Source organism: Porites lutea, chromosome 2 (assembly GCF_958299795.1).
Source record: "Porites lutea chromosome 2, jaPorLute2.1, whole genome shotgun sequence".
NCBI classification, from domain to species: Eukaryota; Metazoa; Cnidaria; class Anthozoa; order Scleractinia; family Poritidae; genus Porites; species Porites lutea.
Genome location: NC_133202.1, coordinates 22685004 through 22703899, shown reverse-complemented (window position 1 = coordinate 22703899; position 18896 = coordinate 22685004). Strand labels below are relative to the sequence as shown.

General features: G+C 39.2%; 2 protein-coding genes across 3 annotated transcripts; one reads left to right on the top strand and one right to left on the bottom strand.

The window, feature by feature from the left end:
• Window positions 1–6118: 6118 nt before the first annotated feature.
• LOC140925855 (uncharacterized) lies at window positions 6119–6766 on the top strand. Its single transcript, XM_073375701.1, has 2 exons — window positions 6119–6240; window positions 6526–6766. Exons 1-2 carry the CDS (start codon window positions 6119–6121, stop codon window positions 6764–6766), a joined length of 363 nt encoding a protein of 120 aa, XP_073231802.1.
• A 3231-nt stretch (window positions 6767–9997) lies between these two features.
• Window positions 9998–12316, bottom strand: LOC140926748 (uncharacterized). 2 transcript variants are annotated; one of them, XM_073376446.1, is made up of 4 exons: window positions 12250–12316; window positions 11951–11989; window positions 11358–11518; window positions 9998–10842 (listed from the first exon to the last, which is right to left on the bottom strand). In XM_073376446.1, exons 1-4 carry the CDS (start codon window positions 12294–12296, stop codon window positions 10652–10654), a joined length of 438 nt encoding a protein of 145 aa, XP_073232547.1. In that variant the 5' UTR covers window positions 12297–12316; the 3' UTR covers window positions 9998–10651. The 2 variants fall into 2 exon arrangements, with proteins under 2 accessions (XP_073232547.1, XP_073232548.1); XM_073376447.1 differs by having other exon boundaries at window positions 9998–10839.
• Between the last annotated feature and the right edge of the window lie 6580 nt (window positions 12317–18896).

Genomic DNA, 18896 nt, shown 5'->3' with positions numbered 1-18896 from the left:
AAGGTGGCCCGTTCCTATATGCGCGTTGGTTATGTTTTTGATTCATGTTTTTCAGAATGAAAGATTCAACCGATTTCTACGATTTTTTGCATCCTTAATAAATGATGATGGAACTTTTCGAAAATGTTATTTATTTTTTTCTAGGTATAAAAACTTTTGAGATATCGGCATATATTTAAAACCTCATTTTTACGAAAAATGAAAATAACTTCGAAATCCCACGACAGAATTTCCCCTAACTTCAGCAAATAAGCCTCAGAGCTCTCTAGTTTTATGTCTGCAAGTTTGAAGGCAATCGTGACCGTAGAAATCGCTCCACAAAATGTTGGTCAAATTTAATGCTAAAATGATAGGCTAACACATTTGTGAACGTAAACGCACATATAGCGGAAGAGAGCTGACAAACTACCTCTTAACTGAAACGTTGTTCTTGCCCAAAAGCATTGTTGAAAGAAAATGAGTAATCGGACAACGACGGCGAAGACAGTTAGCGCGTTAATACAACCAACTTTCTGCTTCATGCACGTTGAAATTAAATATATTCTATTTATCCAACTTACTCTGCATTTGTCCGTTCATTTTCGACAAAAATATTAAGAAAAGAAAACACAGCATCTGCAGAAACCGCCTGGCAGTTTTTAGTTTCAAAGGTTCTCGTTCTGAGGCGAATAAGCCCGCTAGTTCGAGAACTCCTCGCCATCCAATTTTGAACTGCAATGAATACCCTCCCGCACGATAATATTATATTCAAGATCTCTGACTTTCCAATCACATGCTTACGAGCAGTATGCCACTTGGGGATAATGATCGGATTGTGATGTTTTAGGGTGTAAAAAAACCTTGCTGTACACCAGTTACCTCCAGAGCGCAAACCTGACGGCAAGGCACAATTCACGTGACTTCTCGACGTTCGCGGTTCGCGGGAAATGTAGAAAGGTTTTCTTGAGTCGGGGTAATTATGAACCTTGAGGTTCCACCGTACAATTTTAGATTTGACAGTGGGCAATGCAACACTCTTTGTTTTGTTTTTGTTTTGTTTTGGGGGGAGGGGGGAGGGGGTAAAACTTGTTTTCGCATCAATTGAATTCCAAAACTATAATTATCCAGTTATGTCGAACTTTTCATAAGACGAACTAAACTCTAATTTGGGTCGACCTAAAATGAGTTAAGATTGTCTGTTGAGTCAGACGTCGAACTTAGGACACGCTGAACCATTCAACTGAATCAGACCAAAATGTACTATGAAGATCGACGTTTGTCCCGAAGACGATCTTCAGGCGTTCTATCCGTCTGAGGCAGATGGATAGAACGTGTTGGACGATCCAAACTCATTCAGAGGAACTTAACTGAGCCAGACGTCGAACTTTTCATGAACTTAACACCTTAAAGTTGGTTCAGCTCGTGATAAGTTCGACGTTCGGCCTAGGCCTTAGGGTTGATTTCCACTGTCGCCTAACTTTTGGGTCAGACGTCGAACTCAGGACGCTTCGAACTAATCAACTGAATCAAATCAGTAATAAATTTCCCCGCGAACGAGGTTACTAAATATATATTATCATACAAATTTTGATTTTGTCAGGTAAGTTCTACGCATGTGAAGATCGAGTGTCCAGGAGACGATCTTCAGACAGACAGAACGTTTTGGACGCTCCAAACTCATTCAGACGAACTTAAATGAGCCAGACGTCGAACTGTTCATAAACGTAACCCTTCCCTAACTTTGGTTAGTCTCACGAAAAGTTCGACGTTTACCCTGAGGCCTAGAAAGTTCATGGAAAGTTAGGGTTTGGTTTTGTCTCATGAAAAGTTCAAAGTTTGGCTTAGGCCTAAGCGAGGCCAGCTAAGTGAGGATACGTCAAGAGGAGCATATAGTTTTCTAGTTATTAAATCTCGCTGATGATTGTAGCTTGAATAGCGCTTTAAGCGGTGATGATTGTCTGCCAACTAATAAAGATTTTAGGGCAGTTGCTTCCTAATCCCGTCCGGCATAGTTGAATGCATGACACACCGAGTTTCGCGAGAGTTCGCGAGACACACGTTTGTCTAGTTATGGCAAGTGTTTCCCGTTCCCGCTGAGCATTGAAAACTATCGGCATAACGATCAGATCTATAACGATACGTGAATAAATAAATGGTTGACTTGCTTGGAGAACTGAAATCTTGTATCATATCCTTGAGATTTAATGAACGGTATTGTCACTTAGGTCCTTAAGTTGGTGTGCGTTGAAAAATCCTTGATATTTCCTATGTTGTTTTGTTTTAGTCAATCATGAAACATATAAGGTTAGTTCTTCAGGTCCGATTTTGAACTCAAAATTTCTGTACTCTCGTTTATTAGCCCCAATGCCGCGAATTCCAGAAAACTAAACAACTATATCTAGGGTGCTTTGAATGATTAGGAAATCTGGATTTAGGTTTAAAAATCCTGATTTCAGATTTTGCAATCGAACGCAACATCCGAAAACGGGTTTCAAAGCTGAGATATCTCTCCTTAGATTACCTTTCTTTCCGTTTTTTTTTTTTTTTTGTTTTGTTTTTTGTTTTTGTTTTTTGTTTTTTTTTTCCAAAATCCGAAAAAGGATTTGAAAAACTATTCTTAAGAACAGCGGTCTTGCTCATGCACGGATAATTAGCAAAAAGAAGACCACTGTTCAAGAGAATAGTTTTGCAAATCCTTTTTCGGGTTTCCCAATCGAACAGTAAAAAGGAAATCCATGCAATCCGGATTCGGATTTCTTCATTGCAATCCACCCTGGGGATTGATTTCTCGGAAGTGACATTCGTTTCGGATTTCGCGTTCGATAGCAAAATCCGAGATCCAGATTTCAAAATCCAAATCCCGATTTCCCAATCGAACGCAAACTAAAAAACATCCAAACAAGGATGTTGGCAAAAATCGTGAAAATTAAACCATAAGCAGCAATCAATTAACCTAATAAGTTTACTTTAAAAGGTACTTGAGTCTCTTGAGCTGTTAATCGATACAACAGAAAAGTCAATTTACACGAGTCACGGAAGGCAATTAAAGTATTAGGATTTCACTTAAATTGCACCCGCGATGTTACGAGATTAGTCGCAGGATTACAAAAAGTAAATTTGCTACTTTTGTGTTCCTTACTTCGCTAAGCGGTTCTCTGTACGTTACGCCAATACATTACATCACGTTATATTATTACTTCTTTTCCGGCTGAACAAAAAAAGTCATGTAATATATAATAGTACTGACCAGAAAATCGGATAGACCTATCCATTCATAACATTTTATGTATCTTGAATACTCATTCTCTGACAAAAATTGTCCTTTTCACCACCTCCAAGTGAGCATTTCTAATCCACAGCAAAAACCTACGACTAAGAACCTGTTAGGCTAAAATTTGCCATTTAGCCCCCCTCTATACAAGAACCTGTTTAGCCTAAAATTTGAAACAGGTTCATATTTTCTAAAATCTACAAAAAATAATTTTGTACACTTGGGCATATACGGTATACAGTAAGTGAAATTTCGGGATCCTCTTTGGAGACACAAGTGCCTTATTACTTCAACTGCAATTATAATGGTAAAAAGGTTTTGCCCAAGGAATGAGTTGAATGTATTTTTATCGTCAGAAAATAAATGGTAGTAACCATTTATGTAAATATAAGAACCTGTTTAGGCTAACTTGGGAGAATGCAGGTTCTTGGTCGCAGGAATACAACAGGGCCCGCACAGGGGGAGGGGCAGGGCCTCCCACTTTTTGAAAAATATCTAAATAAATAAAATTAAGTAATATACATTTTCATATGAAATATGTCTTTGCTGGCATACGGATATTCTGCTTGCGGACCTCGTAACAGCATCTAAATGTATTAATGGTCCGTTTCCATTTTATGTCTGATACGTAGTAAGCCTCAAGACGTTTATCTTTACAAAACTGGCATTTGTTGCAGACTTCTGCATTGTCAAACCAGCCTGGCTATGTAGCACTGTATGCAACGATGCGGAATGGAGTCTTTTTTGACGAGGGTTCACGGTTAAATCTAAAGACCACTCCACAGACAAAATTGCCTTGCCGATATAGCAAATAAATTTGCTGTACCTAACTCTAATTAGAAAAGAAATTTGGCTATATCAAGACTCCAGCCTCAGTTCTCCACCCCCTCCCCCACCCCTCCTCTCCCTGCCCTATTTGAAAAGGTAGTCAACGGCCCCGCACTTTAAAGGTCAAGTGAACCAAAATGACACTATATAGAAGCATCCTAAGTAAGATTTGGGTAAAGATTTTTCTTCCCAAGCCTTTATAGAAAGATAAAAGATCAAAATCCGAGCATTTCCGAAGACTTCACGAAAACGTCTCTCAAATGGCCGCGCGATTGACAGGAGGAAATGTAAACTAGTGACGTCAATGTATGGTAGGCGGAATGGTGCAAAATTCAACGAATCAAAATCACTACCAACATCAACAACCAATCTGCAGTTCAACTTTTTTTTTCTACATCAACAATAAAACCCGTCCAACTTCAACGATTAATATAATAATCAACCATCGAAATATGCCTAATTCAACAACTAGAGAAAATCAACATCAACAAAAATTCCTCTTTTCTTCAACGACGATTTGCCTCACAACCAACATCGGACATCGACTTTAACAACAAAACACGTTCAACAATTTGGGGACGAACGACTGGCTATGGTCGAGGGAGGTTGGGACCCAGGAATTCTAATCATGGGGCTTGCTGGGAAATAGATGCAACCAAATGCAAAGTGTCGGGTGGAACTTCTTTGTGGTACTTTTACAGACAGAGACGCAGAGACGAATTCAAAAAGGCTGTAGAGGGTGCTGTCAAGTTCTTTCCTGGAATAAAAATAAACCCGAGCAAGAATTGTGTTTTCAAAGCTCGTAGTTAAAAGGAAAGATGTTCTCGGAGTATGGAAAAGCCTCATATACCCGGCTTCTACGAGTATTGATTTCACAACACCGGGACAAAGAAGACGATATAAGTGCTTCAGATGTCTAAGATCTGATTTATAACATCCTGCCGTTAAAAGTCGGGTGTTGTTTATACTATAAATAAAATTAGAGCGAGGTTGCCATGTATTAAAAATAGATTTTCCTTCGGACGATTCTCGGCCTGATCTACATCAGCTATTTAGCTGCCAGCCTCTCAGGAACCTGCTTATGAATGAGCGCCTGTTGTAACTGTGTAAACAAAAGCAATTTACAATTTTCCGGGCACACATTTATTTACAAACAGAGTGTTGACGATCTTACACTAGCACAATTCCTAAAACATGTTATAACTCCTCAAAAACGGCAGGTTTTCCATTGCAAGTATTCGACCTCATTGGAGGTTTCAGAAGAAAGCGAAATCGTAGCAACACAAGCACCGGAGGTCGACCGGACAGTAAGGTGAGATTTATTTTAGGTGAGCTTTCAATGACCGGAAGTGATTTTGATTGGATGGTATCGAATCAAGCTGTATGGGGGTAGAAGGCTCCAGTAAAAGCATCTGTGTCTGGCTTTTCGCTCCTTCAGCTCTCTCCCTTTTTCGCTTCCATCTTTCCTCCTTTCCTCCAGAAACACCTGATACCCCAGGCTACAATTGCTCATAAACTAAGACTAACTGTTCCAAATCTGTAAAAAAGAAGTTCCACCCGACACTTTGCATTTGGTTGCATCTATTTCCCAGCAAGCCCCATGATTAGAATTCCTGGGTCCCAACCTCCCTCGACCATAGCCAGTCGTTCGTCCCCAAATTGTTGAACGTGTTTTGTTGTTGAAGTTGATGTCCGATGTTGGTTGTGAGGCAAATTGTCGTTGAAGAAAAGAGGAATTTTTGTTGATGTTGATTTTCTCTAGTTGTTGAATTAGGCATATTTCGATGGTTGATTATTATATTAATCGTTGAAGTTGGACGGGTTTTATTGTTGATGTAGAAAAAAAATGTTGAACTGCAGATTGGTTGTTGATGTTGGTAGTGATTTTGATTCGTTGAATTTTGCACCATTCCGCCTACCATATCAATGTTGGTCCGAGCAGCCATCATCTTTTTGCTGCGTGTTGTCTTCATTGTGTTTTGTTCTTGTTCCCATTTTTTGTCGCTTTTGCCCTGGTTTAACCATTTTTTAACTTTAAACATGGAAGTTGAGCCGTACCAGTTTGAGCCAACTATTTCAGAAGAAGAATCTTCTGCTTCGGATGACTCAAGCGATGTATTCCTGGACGATGTCAACGAGGACCGAATTGGTCACGTGGAATGGTGAGCATTTCGTTCATTCCCTCTGTTGTTTCTGGAAAGTTGGCAATAAATACTGTAAATACTGTTGAATTTAACTCCAGAAAGGTTTCTTGTTTTCCGTTGTCCATTTATTGTCTTTGTCGAAACACTTTTCACTATGCAATGCGTGAATGGGCAGAGTTTTTTATATTCGATGTTCGGACTGACTCATGTTTATGCTGAGTTTTGAATTGTTACATCAAAATGCTGGAAATTTTACTGTTTTGATACAATTTTGTCGTGAACAATCTTAAACTCTTAATATAGGTGTATTTGTGGAAACTGTGTACCCATGCACACTGGGCGGGAGAGCACTTGCTGCCGTGAAAACGCCAAGTCCTGCGATAAGATACCACCTGCCATGTCATGTGTAACTGATAACGAGAATTTCAATGTTGTGTGCACGAATCCAGCTGTTATTGAAACAGCATTTAATCAGTATTTAGAAAATGAAGGCCAAATAGATGATGAGCCTCTGAATGAGTATGTATGCATCACATTGTTATAATTTTGCTTTGAAAACACCAATCTGTATTTATTTGTGACTTCTACATGTACTAAACATCCAAGCCATCTGGGGATTTACTGCGTAAAAGATCAGTATTTTTAAGTTAGTATGATCTAAGTGTGGATACCGTGGGAGTTAGGTCTTGTCTGAAGAATAGATAAGTCATTTTACTGTCAGAAGGATGTTGGTTTTCATTTGCAGGCTGCTGCTAAGTACATGTATAACAAGAATCGCCGAAAGGCGATTTTTAACTGGGCTGCAAAGGGGCTATTTGTTCTGAGGGGAGGGGGCGGGTATACACACTCAGGCTACCATAAAACCTTGTCGGCAACCATTGCATGCAACTGAATCTCATGTGAGACTGAAACATAAACTCATTCAGAACATTGTACCCTTTTGAAAGACTTTCGTAACCAAAAAAAAAAAGAGTACCATTTTTAAGTGGGGGCTGTATAATAACTTTTAAATTCCACCATTATGAAAAAAAAATAAACAAGTTAGCCATTAATTCTAAACAGGAAACAATTTGCATTATTTCCACGCACCCCTCCCCCGATCCCTCTGTGCCCCAAAATATAGCGTGACAGTATAACGTGACTAGTTTGACGTAACCGGAAATTCCAAAAATTGTTGTCCTTCTACGAGCATAAAATGCGACAGACTGAGCTAATTTACACTAGACAGAAATATTGTATTGTATGAAAACCAGAAGTATACTAAAACAGACAGATAACTGCCCATTGATCCCGCCTGATCCAGGGGCCTCACTGACTGCACGGAGACTTTACTGCGCTTTTCACAAACATGCGAACTCTAAAGTTCAAAAGCCACCTTCACAATTGTGTTTATCGCTGCTGTCAATCATAATTACGATCACAAGCAACGAACCTTGAAACAGAGAAACACACAAAACGGATCGAAATCCACAAATCACAAACCATGACCTTTTGAACCCGTGAAGTAAAGTTTTGTTTCCTAAGAGGTCCGTTAAGATGACTGACAGTAGCGAAAAACGCAATCGTCGGTTGGGTTCTGAACTTCAGAATTCGCATGTTTGTGAAAAGTGCGATCCTAATTTGCGGTCCACAGTCTACATGAAAACGCATTTTTTTTTTTCCACAAGATGAAAGATATTCAGTTTTAAGATTTTCCTCATGGTATTTTTCTCCAACTTAAAGGAATAAAATCCTTTGCATTTTGAGACCTAAAAAAGTTTAAAGATTTCTCGCTCGCATGTTGCATTCACCAGCACGCACTTCAAACAATGTAAATAGATGAAACGATCGATAAAAATGGATTATACGCTTTTTTAAGTTTCCATTGTGCGGTGACTTCAGTTTACATCTCCATAAAATGGTAAAAGAAATATCAAGAAACATCACGAGAGCTGAAAATTTTCAAAGGCATGTTTCTGAAACTCGCTAATGCTGACATCAATATGGCGTGCTTGCTGAATGGGCGAAAACACAGAATTGTGATCACAAGATCTTGTACAAATTTAATGATAAAAGCTTAGCAAGATACAGATACAAACAAAAGCAAACCCCCTGAAACCTCGACGTGGGCTACACTTGTATGCTCTATTCAGTCACCAAACCTTGTCAGTAATAGCTCCTACTTTCCTCAAGTCACTCTCTGTGAAACTCCCGGATGGGATGTCCCGTAGAAGCTTTAAACTTGTTTGCGAAATTCTCAGAGTTCCTATTTTTGTCCGTGTCTTCTTTATCCTCAGTATCCGAAATTTAGACCTCCAAAGTGGCGTGTGTTGCATTTAATAGAAGGAAATATTTAAAGGAAAAGCTAGTCTGCTAACATGGCAAAGTTGTCACGTCCCTCGTTCATGGAAGTGCGTCACATCAGGATTTCATCTGCCATTCATCGGCAACTGAGTTGTTTGCTCCACTGACTATGACGGCTTACAATCAAGTCTTCAGCCATAGTGTCGTCAACTGGTGAAATACTTTGCTCATAAATTGTGCTTCTTAATTGCTCATGTACTACATCGATCGATAGTTCACGAAGCGGCCACGGCGTTCCAAACCTGACGCACACAGTCATCTTTTCAGTCTTTTAGTGTGAACCTACCGTGAACGGCGTGTCGGTTTGAATGCAACGCGACCATTTCTCTGAGTTTCCTAGCGCCAACATCATCTAACTGACTTAAACTCGAACAATAAAAAAATTATAGAGTGACTCCCACGGTCGAATCGCTTCGAACAACGCAAATAGCCTTCTTCAGGTTCGCAACGCCTTATGGGTTTTTCAGGGGGAGCGCAGACAAGGTACAAAAAGTATCCGTGTAAGGGTTCATGCAAGAGAAAATCCTATGAAACCATTTGTGAGAACATCGTTTCTACGTACCAGACCCTCGTGTTTTCCCTCCCCCGGATGACCGTTTTTTGACACTGACGACCTAAAACCCATTTTATGACTGGGCTTGCCTGGCAGCCCAGTAATGACATCACCCAAGTACAACTCTTCCCAAGATGTAATACTCCCTGCCTTTGTGGTCTTTACGTATCATAATTAATTTTCAATTGCAGTAGCTTGCTTTTAATTTATTTCTGCATTGCATTGGGATGACTTCTTCTGTCTTTCCTTGTTAGTACCTACAGATATGTTGCCTACAGGCAATACACATTGGATTCACAAGAAGCTGGGTAGGAAAATCAGAATCCCAGTCCCATCATGTGTGATGAAACAAATAAGAGAGAGTTTTCCAAGTGAAGGTGGAAACTATAAGGGCTTTGAATATGCTCATTAACTGTCAATGTTGTATATTGTTAACTTCCCAAAAATTCTGGATGCTATCCTTAATGAAAGGGGATTTTTTTTGGAAAACCTCTCTTCCCTTAAGGTCTTCTCCCTCCCTCCTCAGAATTTTGAGGAACCTTTTGTGGTAGGTTGTATTGATATTCTCTGGAACCATGCACAAGATAATATGACAACATCTCGATTATATGGGCTTGGAAGGCCTCTGGTAAAGAGTCCAGAAATCTAGCTTCTGTGGCTACTGAATAACATTCCTTTAGTCTTCTTTGTGAGGTGAATGAATAATCATCCTCCTATAACATTGTCATTAGCTCCAGTTCAGATTTTCGCTGAATTATTTTATCAGCCATGCATGTATACGTTCTTTTCGAAAGAGTATAGAGAGTCTGTTTCAGGAACGTTAATGTTACACGTTTAAGTTTAACACTTGAAGATTAATGTTACATTTTACATGTAAAAACTATTACACTTAATTGTAGATCTATCATAGATAGTGAAGAGCTTCCCCCTTTTACACTTGTGTACTTACCTTTGTTAAATAGAACATGTTTACAACTTGCAATGTAGTTCATAGGTAATGTGTGTGTGTGTGATGCATGTGTATTGAGCTATAAACCAGCAATGAATTACGGTCAGCTCAGGTAGCCTTATGATCAACATAATCAGTATGGTATTTCTTTAAGAGAAGGATTACTATTTTTTTATGTGTAACACATTTGAAACTGAATGGCGTGGTTCCAGAAATTATTGATTCCTCCCTTCCCTCACTGGTGGCTATTTGAAACTCCACAGCGAGTATGAACTTGCCAGAATTTTAAAGACCGAAGTTGGTCATCTAACCAGGGTTCAAACCTGCTTAGCAAACTAGCAGTCTTTCAGCTGAGTCAACCTGGGACCATTTAAGGCTATTTTGCTGCCTTCCCCACGAGAGTTTTTTGTGTTCTCTTAGAGGAGTAGAGAGTGGTATTAAAGGGCGCTATTTATGGAACGTATGAAGCCAAACTTTTTCAAGGAGGGAGTTACAGTAAATACATCAAAGAAGCTGTCCATGGGATATGGAACAACACATCAGTTGAAAATAAGATTCTCAATTCCGCTGCATTGCAAAGAAAGCTAGCCTATTCTGTCAAATCTTGATTTTTGCTGTGCAATGACAGCCTCCTTTTCCTGTCTTTCACGCTGGCTAGTGAGGGGCCTGGGAATGGCCTGCAGCATTGGTCTAAATTCTCTTTCTGCAGCACTGTAAGAGGGAAATTGTCTCCTTAATTGCAGCAGCTCTTCAAAAAGTCTCATGATGTAACCTGCTAAGAAAGTGAGAACCACTTGTCACTTCAACTGTGTTTATACTGTGCTGGATAGTGTAGCCTACGGTTTTAAGAGCAGGTGTGTGTGTGTGTGTGTGTGTGTGAAAAATAACATGTAAGGTAGACATAGCTAATATATTAGTGATGTTGAAGACCTTCTAATGCATTGTTGTCCTTCTTGTTATTTACAATGTAACCTTGAAGTGGTCATGGTAAAATTTCGCTTAAATATCAAAAAGTCAATTTTTATAATCTGGAGAACTAACTTGTGCTAATCAAAAGTTCAGCCAAGAAGAGTCATTTCATTTAGATGGTAGTACCATTGGATTTCATCAGATGATGCAGGGGTCAAAAGGTAAACTCAATTTGTCATATCTGATTTAACTAAACTTCCCTTTTGGCATTGGTAATTGGGCACGGGGAAGCTATTGTTTTGTGGTCACTAAACCAGATCATCCAATTGTTCTATGTGCCCAAATACCTAATGCTAAATTGCTAGTGCATCAGTTTATTACCATATGTGCAGGCTTCTTTGATTTCCTTCGCTACTGCCCCTCCTTTCTTGTACTTAGGGTAGCATACTAGCCACTGCCCATCTCCTGCCTTTTCTCCTTCCTTGATCAATCTCTGTGGCTTGTTAGCATTTTCATTAAAATGAAGAGCTTCAATTTGGAGCCTTAAAATTGACAAACAATAACTTGTGTTTAGTTTACAATACACCAAGTCAAACGTACAACCACTCCATTGCAAACCAAAAGGTACTCAAGAGCACACAAAACAATACCATGTTTTCCTTGCAGAATCTTGAAGTCATGGATTTTTTTGTGTATTAATTATATCGGTAATAATAATTATAATTATAGATTTTTTTGGCTTACCACTTGCATAATAATTATTATTATGCAAGTGGTAAGCCAAAAAGATCATAAAGTATAAGTGTCTTATCGCTTCCCATTTATGAGACATTGTTTATACCTTGCTTTCATTCCCTGGTAGAAAAAATGTGTGTGTTTTGGTGCAAAATAGATATCCACTTTATGAAGGACCTCGACAAGGGATGTCTGTTTGTCAGGGGACAATTTTGGGATGTCCTTCAGCAAAAACTTACTTGTGATAATGCCATCCAATTCCTTGAACGCTTTCGAACCTGTGAAGCAAGTTATGCAAAGAGTTGGACTTTAGCCTAGTCTTTTCAGAAAATAACTATAAACAGTACGACCCATCCCACAGTGTTTGCTCATATAACATGTACAACGCTGAAGGAGATGTGGGTTTCAGTGTGGAGACCCATCTTCCCTATATTGTGCTTGTGCAACGCTTCTAAGCGACAAGGTCACACATTTATATAGACAGAAATACGGTCTGCAAGAATAATAATAATTTGGATTTATTCCTGGGTAGCATTACCTCTCCTTAACCATTTCCTTTCCTCTTCTAACGGACCATGGGCACATTCTGGAAAGGTTTCTGCGTGTCCCCCGTGTATGTTCGTCACATGATTTAAGATAGAGAGCCATTTGGCTTTTACTTGCTCACCATCCCCATGGCTGCTGGCAGCACACCAGTACAGGTGATTTGAGATACTTTGCTTTCAGTTTCCAACAACAGCGCACGGCTTTTTCTTTGCAAGAGCCTCGATCTTCTTTGATATGTCTGAAAAAAAAAAAAAAAAAAAAAAAAACAGACATAAACATAAAGGCATATCATGCATCAGCTCAAACAAGCCTCACTTAAAAAAGCGGAGGTCTGTCTGTAACGGGACTCATAAAGCTGTAGATCCTAGAAAACTGGCGAAGAAATTCCTTCAAGTCAACTGTGTAGAAAGGTCTTTTGTTGCGCTCAGTTTCTGAATATAAGGAAATAAAAGCTATTTCATTCAAAATGCGTATGTATGCTGTTTGAATATTAAATAATTGCGTGTTAAATACCGCCGTTTTGAAGCTTTCCTGATAAAAGGTTTTAAGATGTCTTATTACTTACTTGTGGCCACATGCCAGCAATCGAATCTGTGATCGATTTCCTGTTCGTTCTCACGCAAATACTTCTTTATACCAGAATGACGGTCAGTAACCAATGTCTTGATGCTCACTCCGTTGTTGTTGATGAATGTGAGACCCCTTTTTAAGCCCTCGAACTCCATATGGTATGAACTCTTAACTTCATTGCTCTAAAAGTAAAAAAAGATATGATCATAAGGAGCGCAAAGACCTGGCAAAGGCTTTATGTCTTTGGGTTCCCTATCCTCAGTCATTGCAATTAATAGATTTCCCATTTAATCGTTCTTCACACGCAACAAACAACATTTGTACTAGTAAAGAACCTGTATTCATTATGCTCCCCCCACCAAAGAATAAAAGTACAACCTTCGTTAAGAGATCCCATCCTTTAAAGACACATCGAGTTCTTCTGAAAAAAGTATCAGTAATTACTGGGCCTGGAAAGCCGCTGTTTTGTTTTTGGCTTTAAAGGTCAAAGAAAAGCCTTCTTCCTTGTTAGGGAGGAGCGCTACGTGACGAGACCAAAACGGCTACGTGGGAGACAAGGTAGAGTCACTACGGCTGTTCTCTACAAAACTGAGTGTAAACAGGATTAGTGCTATCGATGCCGGCTTCGTTTTATTGGTATCTTGTTCTGTTCAGTATCATTATTCAGGTCTGAGTACCCAGAAACACAAACTGAGCCAGGATTTCATTGAATTCAGTGGAAAATGATTTATCTTACAATATGGTCGCGGACCAATAAAATTAAGAGGGCCCCAGATTCTCGACATATTCTTAACTTTCCGTATATATTACTTTTCGTGATTGCTTTGAACTGGCGCATACACTGTAATAACAAAAATTAATGTGGACTGCACGAAATGTAAACGTAAAAAGGTGATACTTACCTGCACAAGTTCGACGACCAGAACTTTATTAAGGTCGAGCTCAACCAGATGATATGCACCATGTTTAGCGGAATGACCTGGAGAGTCGCACCTCCCATCTCCACCAAAAGCTATTGCTTTGCCCTGCTGAAGAGACTGCAGAAGAGACAGTTGCTCATTTTCCCAGCATCGATTAACTGCGGGGGCAAGGTAAACTCTCTGAATTTTGTAGTAAGTCCTTAAGGACATATACTGAACACCGTTATGCTTGAAAAAGGCCGCTACTCTTGCAGGATTACTCCCTGTAAAGAGTGTTCCAGCGGCACACAGCATATTTCCCCAAGGCAGCTTTCCATCACATCTTTGGCTCGCCCAGGTCTTCGTGCGGCCTTTTAAACATTTTGAAACAATGACAATCATGGAGCCGACTGCTTTTTCAACTCTAGGTGCTGATGGTGCAAGACATTTGTTACACGTCTGGAAAAGTTCTAACAGGTTACTTTCAAATACCAAAAACTTCCTTCCATACGGCGCAGTTTCCTCCTCTATATTTTCACTTTCCTCGTCCTCCTCGCATTTGTCCTCGACATCTTATTCAGATTTTAAGTCCTCCAGATTCCTAAAATTACATTCAAGTAATATCTGTTAATAGAAAAGGTCTAACATAAGGGCTCGGCCACTACTTTCAGGTATATTTTAAGCTGATGATGGCTACAGGGAAAATACTAACCACTCTTCATCACTGCTGTAATCATCACTGCATGTACTTCCCGTATCAAACTCTTCCTCAGCATACTACATTTTTTTATTAGGTGGAATTTCTAATTTTCTCGGCACTTCAGGCTGTTGCTGGGAGACTCGTAGTGGGCCGCCATCGGATAGAGAACACAGAACTGCACTGGAAAGCACTGTTAATTTAAGAGAAATAGCAGTTTGGAGTAGCGTAAAAAAAGTCGAACGGGAATTTAACAAATCATTATTATAGCCTTAGCCTGTGTAGCAGGGCGCTTGGAGGTATTTGGGCGCAAGAAAGAACGAGCGCGCGAGAGTGTTTCGTGCGGCCAAATACTTCCAAGTGAAGCGCTTGCTACAAAGGCTAAACCGCGCAACACAATGTGCTTTAGATATGTACTCATTTTTACTTACTTTTTGGAGTAGGGGTTTGCACATGGAGAGATCTGTAATTTATTCGCAGAGTCTGGGTTTGACAGCTTCTCACCTAAAATAATATGATTTTGAATGCATTGGCGCTATCTTTCTGATTGCTCACGTTGGGCAACAAAACGGAGTTGTTTTTCACTGAGGAAAAAAGGATGTTTCCATACCTGTAACTGGCTTATTTTGGTAGTCTGGGATGACTTGTCGTAGGCTACCCTACCATATGTTTCAATTACAGCCTCAATTTTTTCTGGGAATATTTGAACTCCAACTGTTTTGTACTTCTTCTGCGAGTTTGGTGTCTTTGGTCGTAGGTTTCCATGGAGAGTGAAAACACAACTTGGCCGTTTACAACTAGGTTTTTCTTCTTTAGTTTCTTCCGTCTGAGTGTGAGCTTCAACGTGCAGGTCAGTGCTGCCAGATATGTTAACGGCTGGATCGTCCCGAATTAGTAGTTCTGAAGGTACCTAAATTTTAAGGCAACGGAATTTCTCACCTTCACAGCTCTCAAGAAGAATAAGTACTGCTGTTTACTACAAGCTATTCTAGTGGGGCGATTGATTGCACGGAATCGGAGGTCAGAAATCAGTCTTATTAAATTTTCACAAAGTATGAAATTTCAGGTCTTTTATTTCTATAATATGCGAACGGTCAATCAGTTTGTTTAGAATTGTTGAACTTGAGCATAGAAAAAAGTTAGGGGGAAACGATCTGTAATATTACAACGATATCGTAATTTTATTGGTCATTGACTTTTATAAACTTGGTGGCTCCTAAACGAGCCGTTTCAAAAAACCACCAGTGGTGGAAACTTTACTCGTATAGAATCGCTCGTCAAACTTCAAAATTTTCCAACAGCTGCCTCTCTCGACGCATTATAGACATCACCGGCATGTACCGTCCAAGGCTTTTTCTGCACCGTACGTCGAGTTCCTTAACTGACACGCCTTGATGTCTTTTGCGGTTTACTCTGGTTGCTGCGACGGCTCTCGGCAATATAGCTCTTGCTTTAACCTGACAATAACTTTTTTGGCCCCAACAAGCCTCTTTTTTAATGTCTAATCACCTCACCAGCAACACATTGCTGAGCTTTACCCTGTAAACTAAGTGAATCGGTTTAGCCAAACAAAAACGGTTCTTTTAGCAACCACCAAATAAAAGAAAAGTCTATAACCAACTTGACAACAAGTTTTATTGTCGCTTCCTGGTCCCTTTTTTATATAATAATATAAAGAAATAAATTTACCCTTTTTACGTAACAAATTCATCACATCAGCACCTACAATTAGAAAGAAACATTAAGAGTTGATACATGATGTATTATGTTAGTTCGCTACTCGTCATCACTATTTTTGGCTTTCGTTTAACTTTTAGGAGATTCTCGCGTTGTTTTTTAGGTCAATGAAAGACAGAGGAGAAAATAATAACTTCTGATGAATAAAACATCTTTTAAAAAGTACTCCTAGGGCGTATTATTCGTGTAACTTTAGGCTTACTGTTTCATCGATAAAGTATGCAAGTAAGTACAGATGTGACTTTTTAATTTTAATTACTCAAGACAAGGGTATCTTGAATTATTAAAGGTTTATTAGTGAAGACATATTTTCCTTTCCCTGACTGTCGGTAGACTGTTGGTAGAATGTCGTCCTACAGAATTTTAGGGGAGCTCTTCTTTACTTCTTCCCTTACTTCAATAACCGGGACACTTACCATATATACCGAGAATTACTTACAAATAGTAATAATGAGGAGGCACCGGTCCCCTCGGACCATGCCACCTCTAAAAACATCGAGATCGTAGCTTGAAATTCGAGTTTGCTAAGTCAACCATTTGTACTTGACATACGCTATTTATGGCTTAAGCTTATATACTGATGACTATTACAACTGCCATAAACATCAAGCACATCAGATGCTTCAACATCCTTTCACCCTCTATAACTTAAAGCCGCGCCTAATAAAGAATAACAAATTAAGATAATACATTTATCGTGACTAATATAAGCTTACCAGGTTCTGCTCTTTTTACTTCGGTAAGTATTTAAGGACAGTATGAGTAATGATACAAATCCTTGTCTTACCTCCAACTTTCTGCGTTTCGCAAAGGCCGAAAGCTCACTTTCATTTTGACCAGTCCCTCTTCTTTTCTTGTCTCGTCCAAAGTTGGCGAAGTTAAAAATAGTTGGTACTGCGTTTTTTTTAGCTGAGGCTTCCCAGGTTTTAAACCCAGGGAAAGTTTAATCGCATAACTTTCATCAAAACTTTCCTTCGTAAAATGATTCTCGCATAAGCGTGAATGTTTTGTTGGTTGAAACGATTCTCTTTTTAAATTTTTTTGCCATTCTTCTCGAATTTTGGGGTCAGCAGGAAATTTAAAAGTACTTACTTTCGATTTTCAGCGGTTGGTGCAGTTTGTGGTCGCACAAAACACCATAATTTCTGCCGGTTGGTGCAGTTTGTGGCCGCACAAAACACCATAATTTCTGCGCTAAGCCGACTCGAAAACACTGTTTTGAATTTCCCGCGTTTTTCCACCTGGGACCAACATTGACGTAACAACCTATTTTTTTCCGACAATTTTTCCGACCACTATACGAAGATAAGGGCCAAAAAATAGCAATTTTTAATTCCGAATATCTCGGAGACGCTTGCTTCCATTGAGCTGAAACTTCATGGTATGTTTATTTGGGTCATCTTGAACACATTTCACTAGAATTGAACTAAAATAAAAAATGTCGAATTTTTGGTTCATTTGACCTTTAGAAACTGCTCCGCGGACCTGCTGCCTAAAACAAATCTGCATTTTTGGCTAAATGGTAAGTACGTGTACAAATGTGTTCGCTTGTAATTTCCTGCTGTCATGTTGTGGTAAGATTTTGAGTCTACGTCAATCCTGTGTTAACATGGAACAAATGCAATAATATCACTCAAAACACCGAGGCAAACACGTGATACAAATACCAAAAAACACCAAAAACACCGAAATTCAGGTCTGTGTCGTCCTCCTCAGAAGAAAACAAATGATGGAATAAAACTTGACTTCAAAATCTTTGTTACATGCTTTTTTTAAGCGAAATCAAACAACGCTTGTTATTTCCTTCCTGCGACCCAAGAAAAACAAATCACTTTTGTTGTAATAAGATTATTTACGTTGGGGTTATATATTCATATTATTGTTTTAATAGAATAAATACTATAAGGCAAATTAAGTGTGTTAAACTGCACGTGTAAATTAATGCTCGTCACTAGATTAGCTTATAAATACTTTGATCCCGTCGGTCGACATCAGGTAAGGTTTCAGAGCTAAGACGGATCTAATTAGAAAAATTGTTAAGACCCTGTTTCTAATCGAGGAAAAGATTGTTGCGATTCTCGTCCCTCTGTTAGTGCATTATTTCTGTGTCGGTAGGGTTTGTCGTGAAATAATAAGTCTTCATTTTCCCCACTCTCATCAACTTCCCATTCCTGCGCGAACATAAAGTCTATCCGATGTTATCTTCAACTATACCTACGCCATCATAATCTTGAACTTGAATTATGAACAGATTTAATTTGAAAACTTACCAAGAGATTTCGACCTCCACTGAAGACTTGTTCACTCCTCCGCCGACAGGCCGGTGTCGTATCCTTGATTGTAATTTCAAGATTATGATCGTTAGTGTATATGTAAAGTATATAAAGTAAACCATGAGACACAGATCATTTAGATTTATTTGCGTTGAAAATTCCTGTACACCGTGGATTAGCTTATGTTAGCTACCAATGGCAGTGAAATCCAGAAAACGAAACAATTAAAACATATGAACATCTCTAGCTCATATCAGCGAAATTAAGGAAACTAAAGAATTGAGACAAGGAGCGACAAATTAGCCTAAAGGTCACTTAAGAGCACCATTAGCCTTCTCCTTGAGATGACAGTCATGTATTATACAAGTCACGAAAAGCAGATAATTTCGCGTAAATTGCTCTTACTATCTTTCGGTGCAGATTTAAATGGCTGCGTTTAGGCCCCAATGACCTTTTAGTTGGG

Excerpts from the sequence above, each read along its gene's own strand:
- LOC140925855 (XM_073375701.1), top strand. The coding sequence starts at position 6,119 with ATGGAAGTTGAGCCGTACCAGTTTGAGCCAACTATTTCAGAAGAAGAA. Across the intron at positions 6,241-6,525 it reads CGAATTGGTCACGTGGAATG|GTGTATTTGTGGAAACTGTG; the intron begins GTGAGCATTTCG and ends CTCTTAATATAG.
- LOC140926748 (XM_073376446.1), bottom strand. The coding sequence starts at position 12,296 with ATGTGCCCATGGTCCGTTAGAAGAGGAAAGGAAATGGTTAAGGAGAG. Across the intron at positions 11,519-11,950 it reads ATTGGATGGCATTATCACAA|GCTCCAAATTGAAGCTCTTC; the intron begins GTAAGTTTTTGC and ends GTCAATTTTAAG. Across the intron at positions 10,843-11,357 it reads CAAAGAAGCCTGCACATATG|CAGGTTACATCATGAGACTT; the intron begins GTAATAAACTGA and ends TCACTTTCTTAG.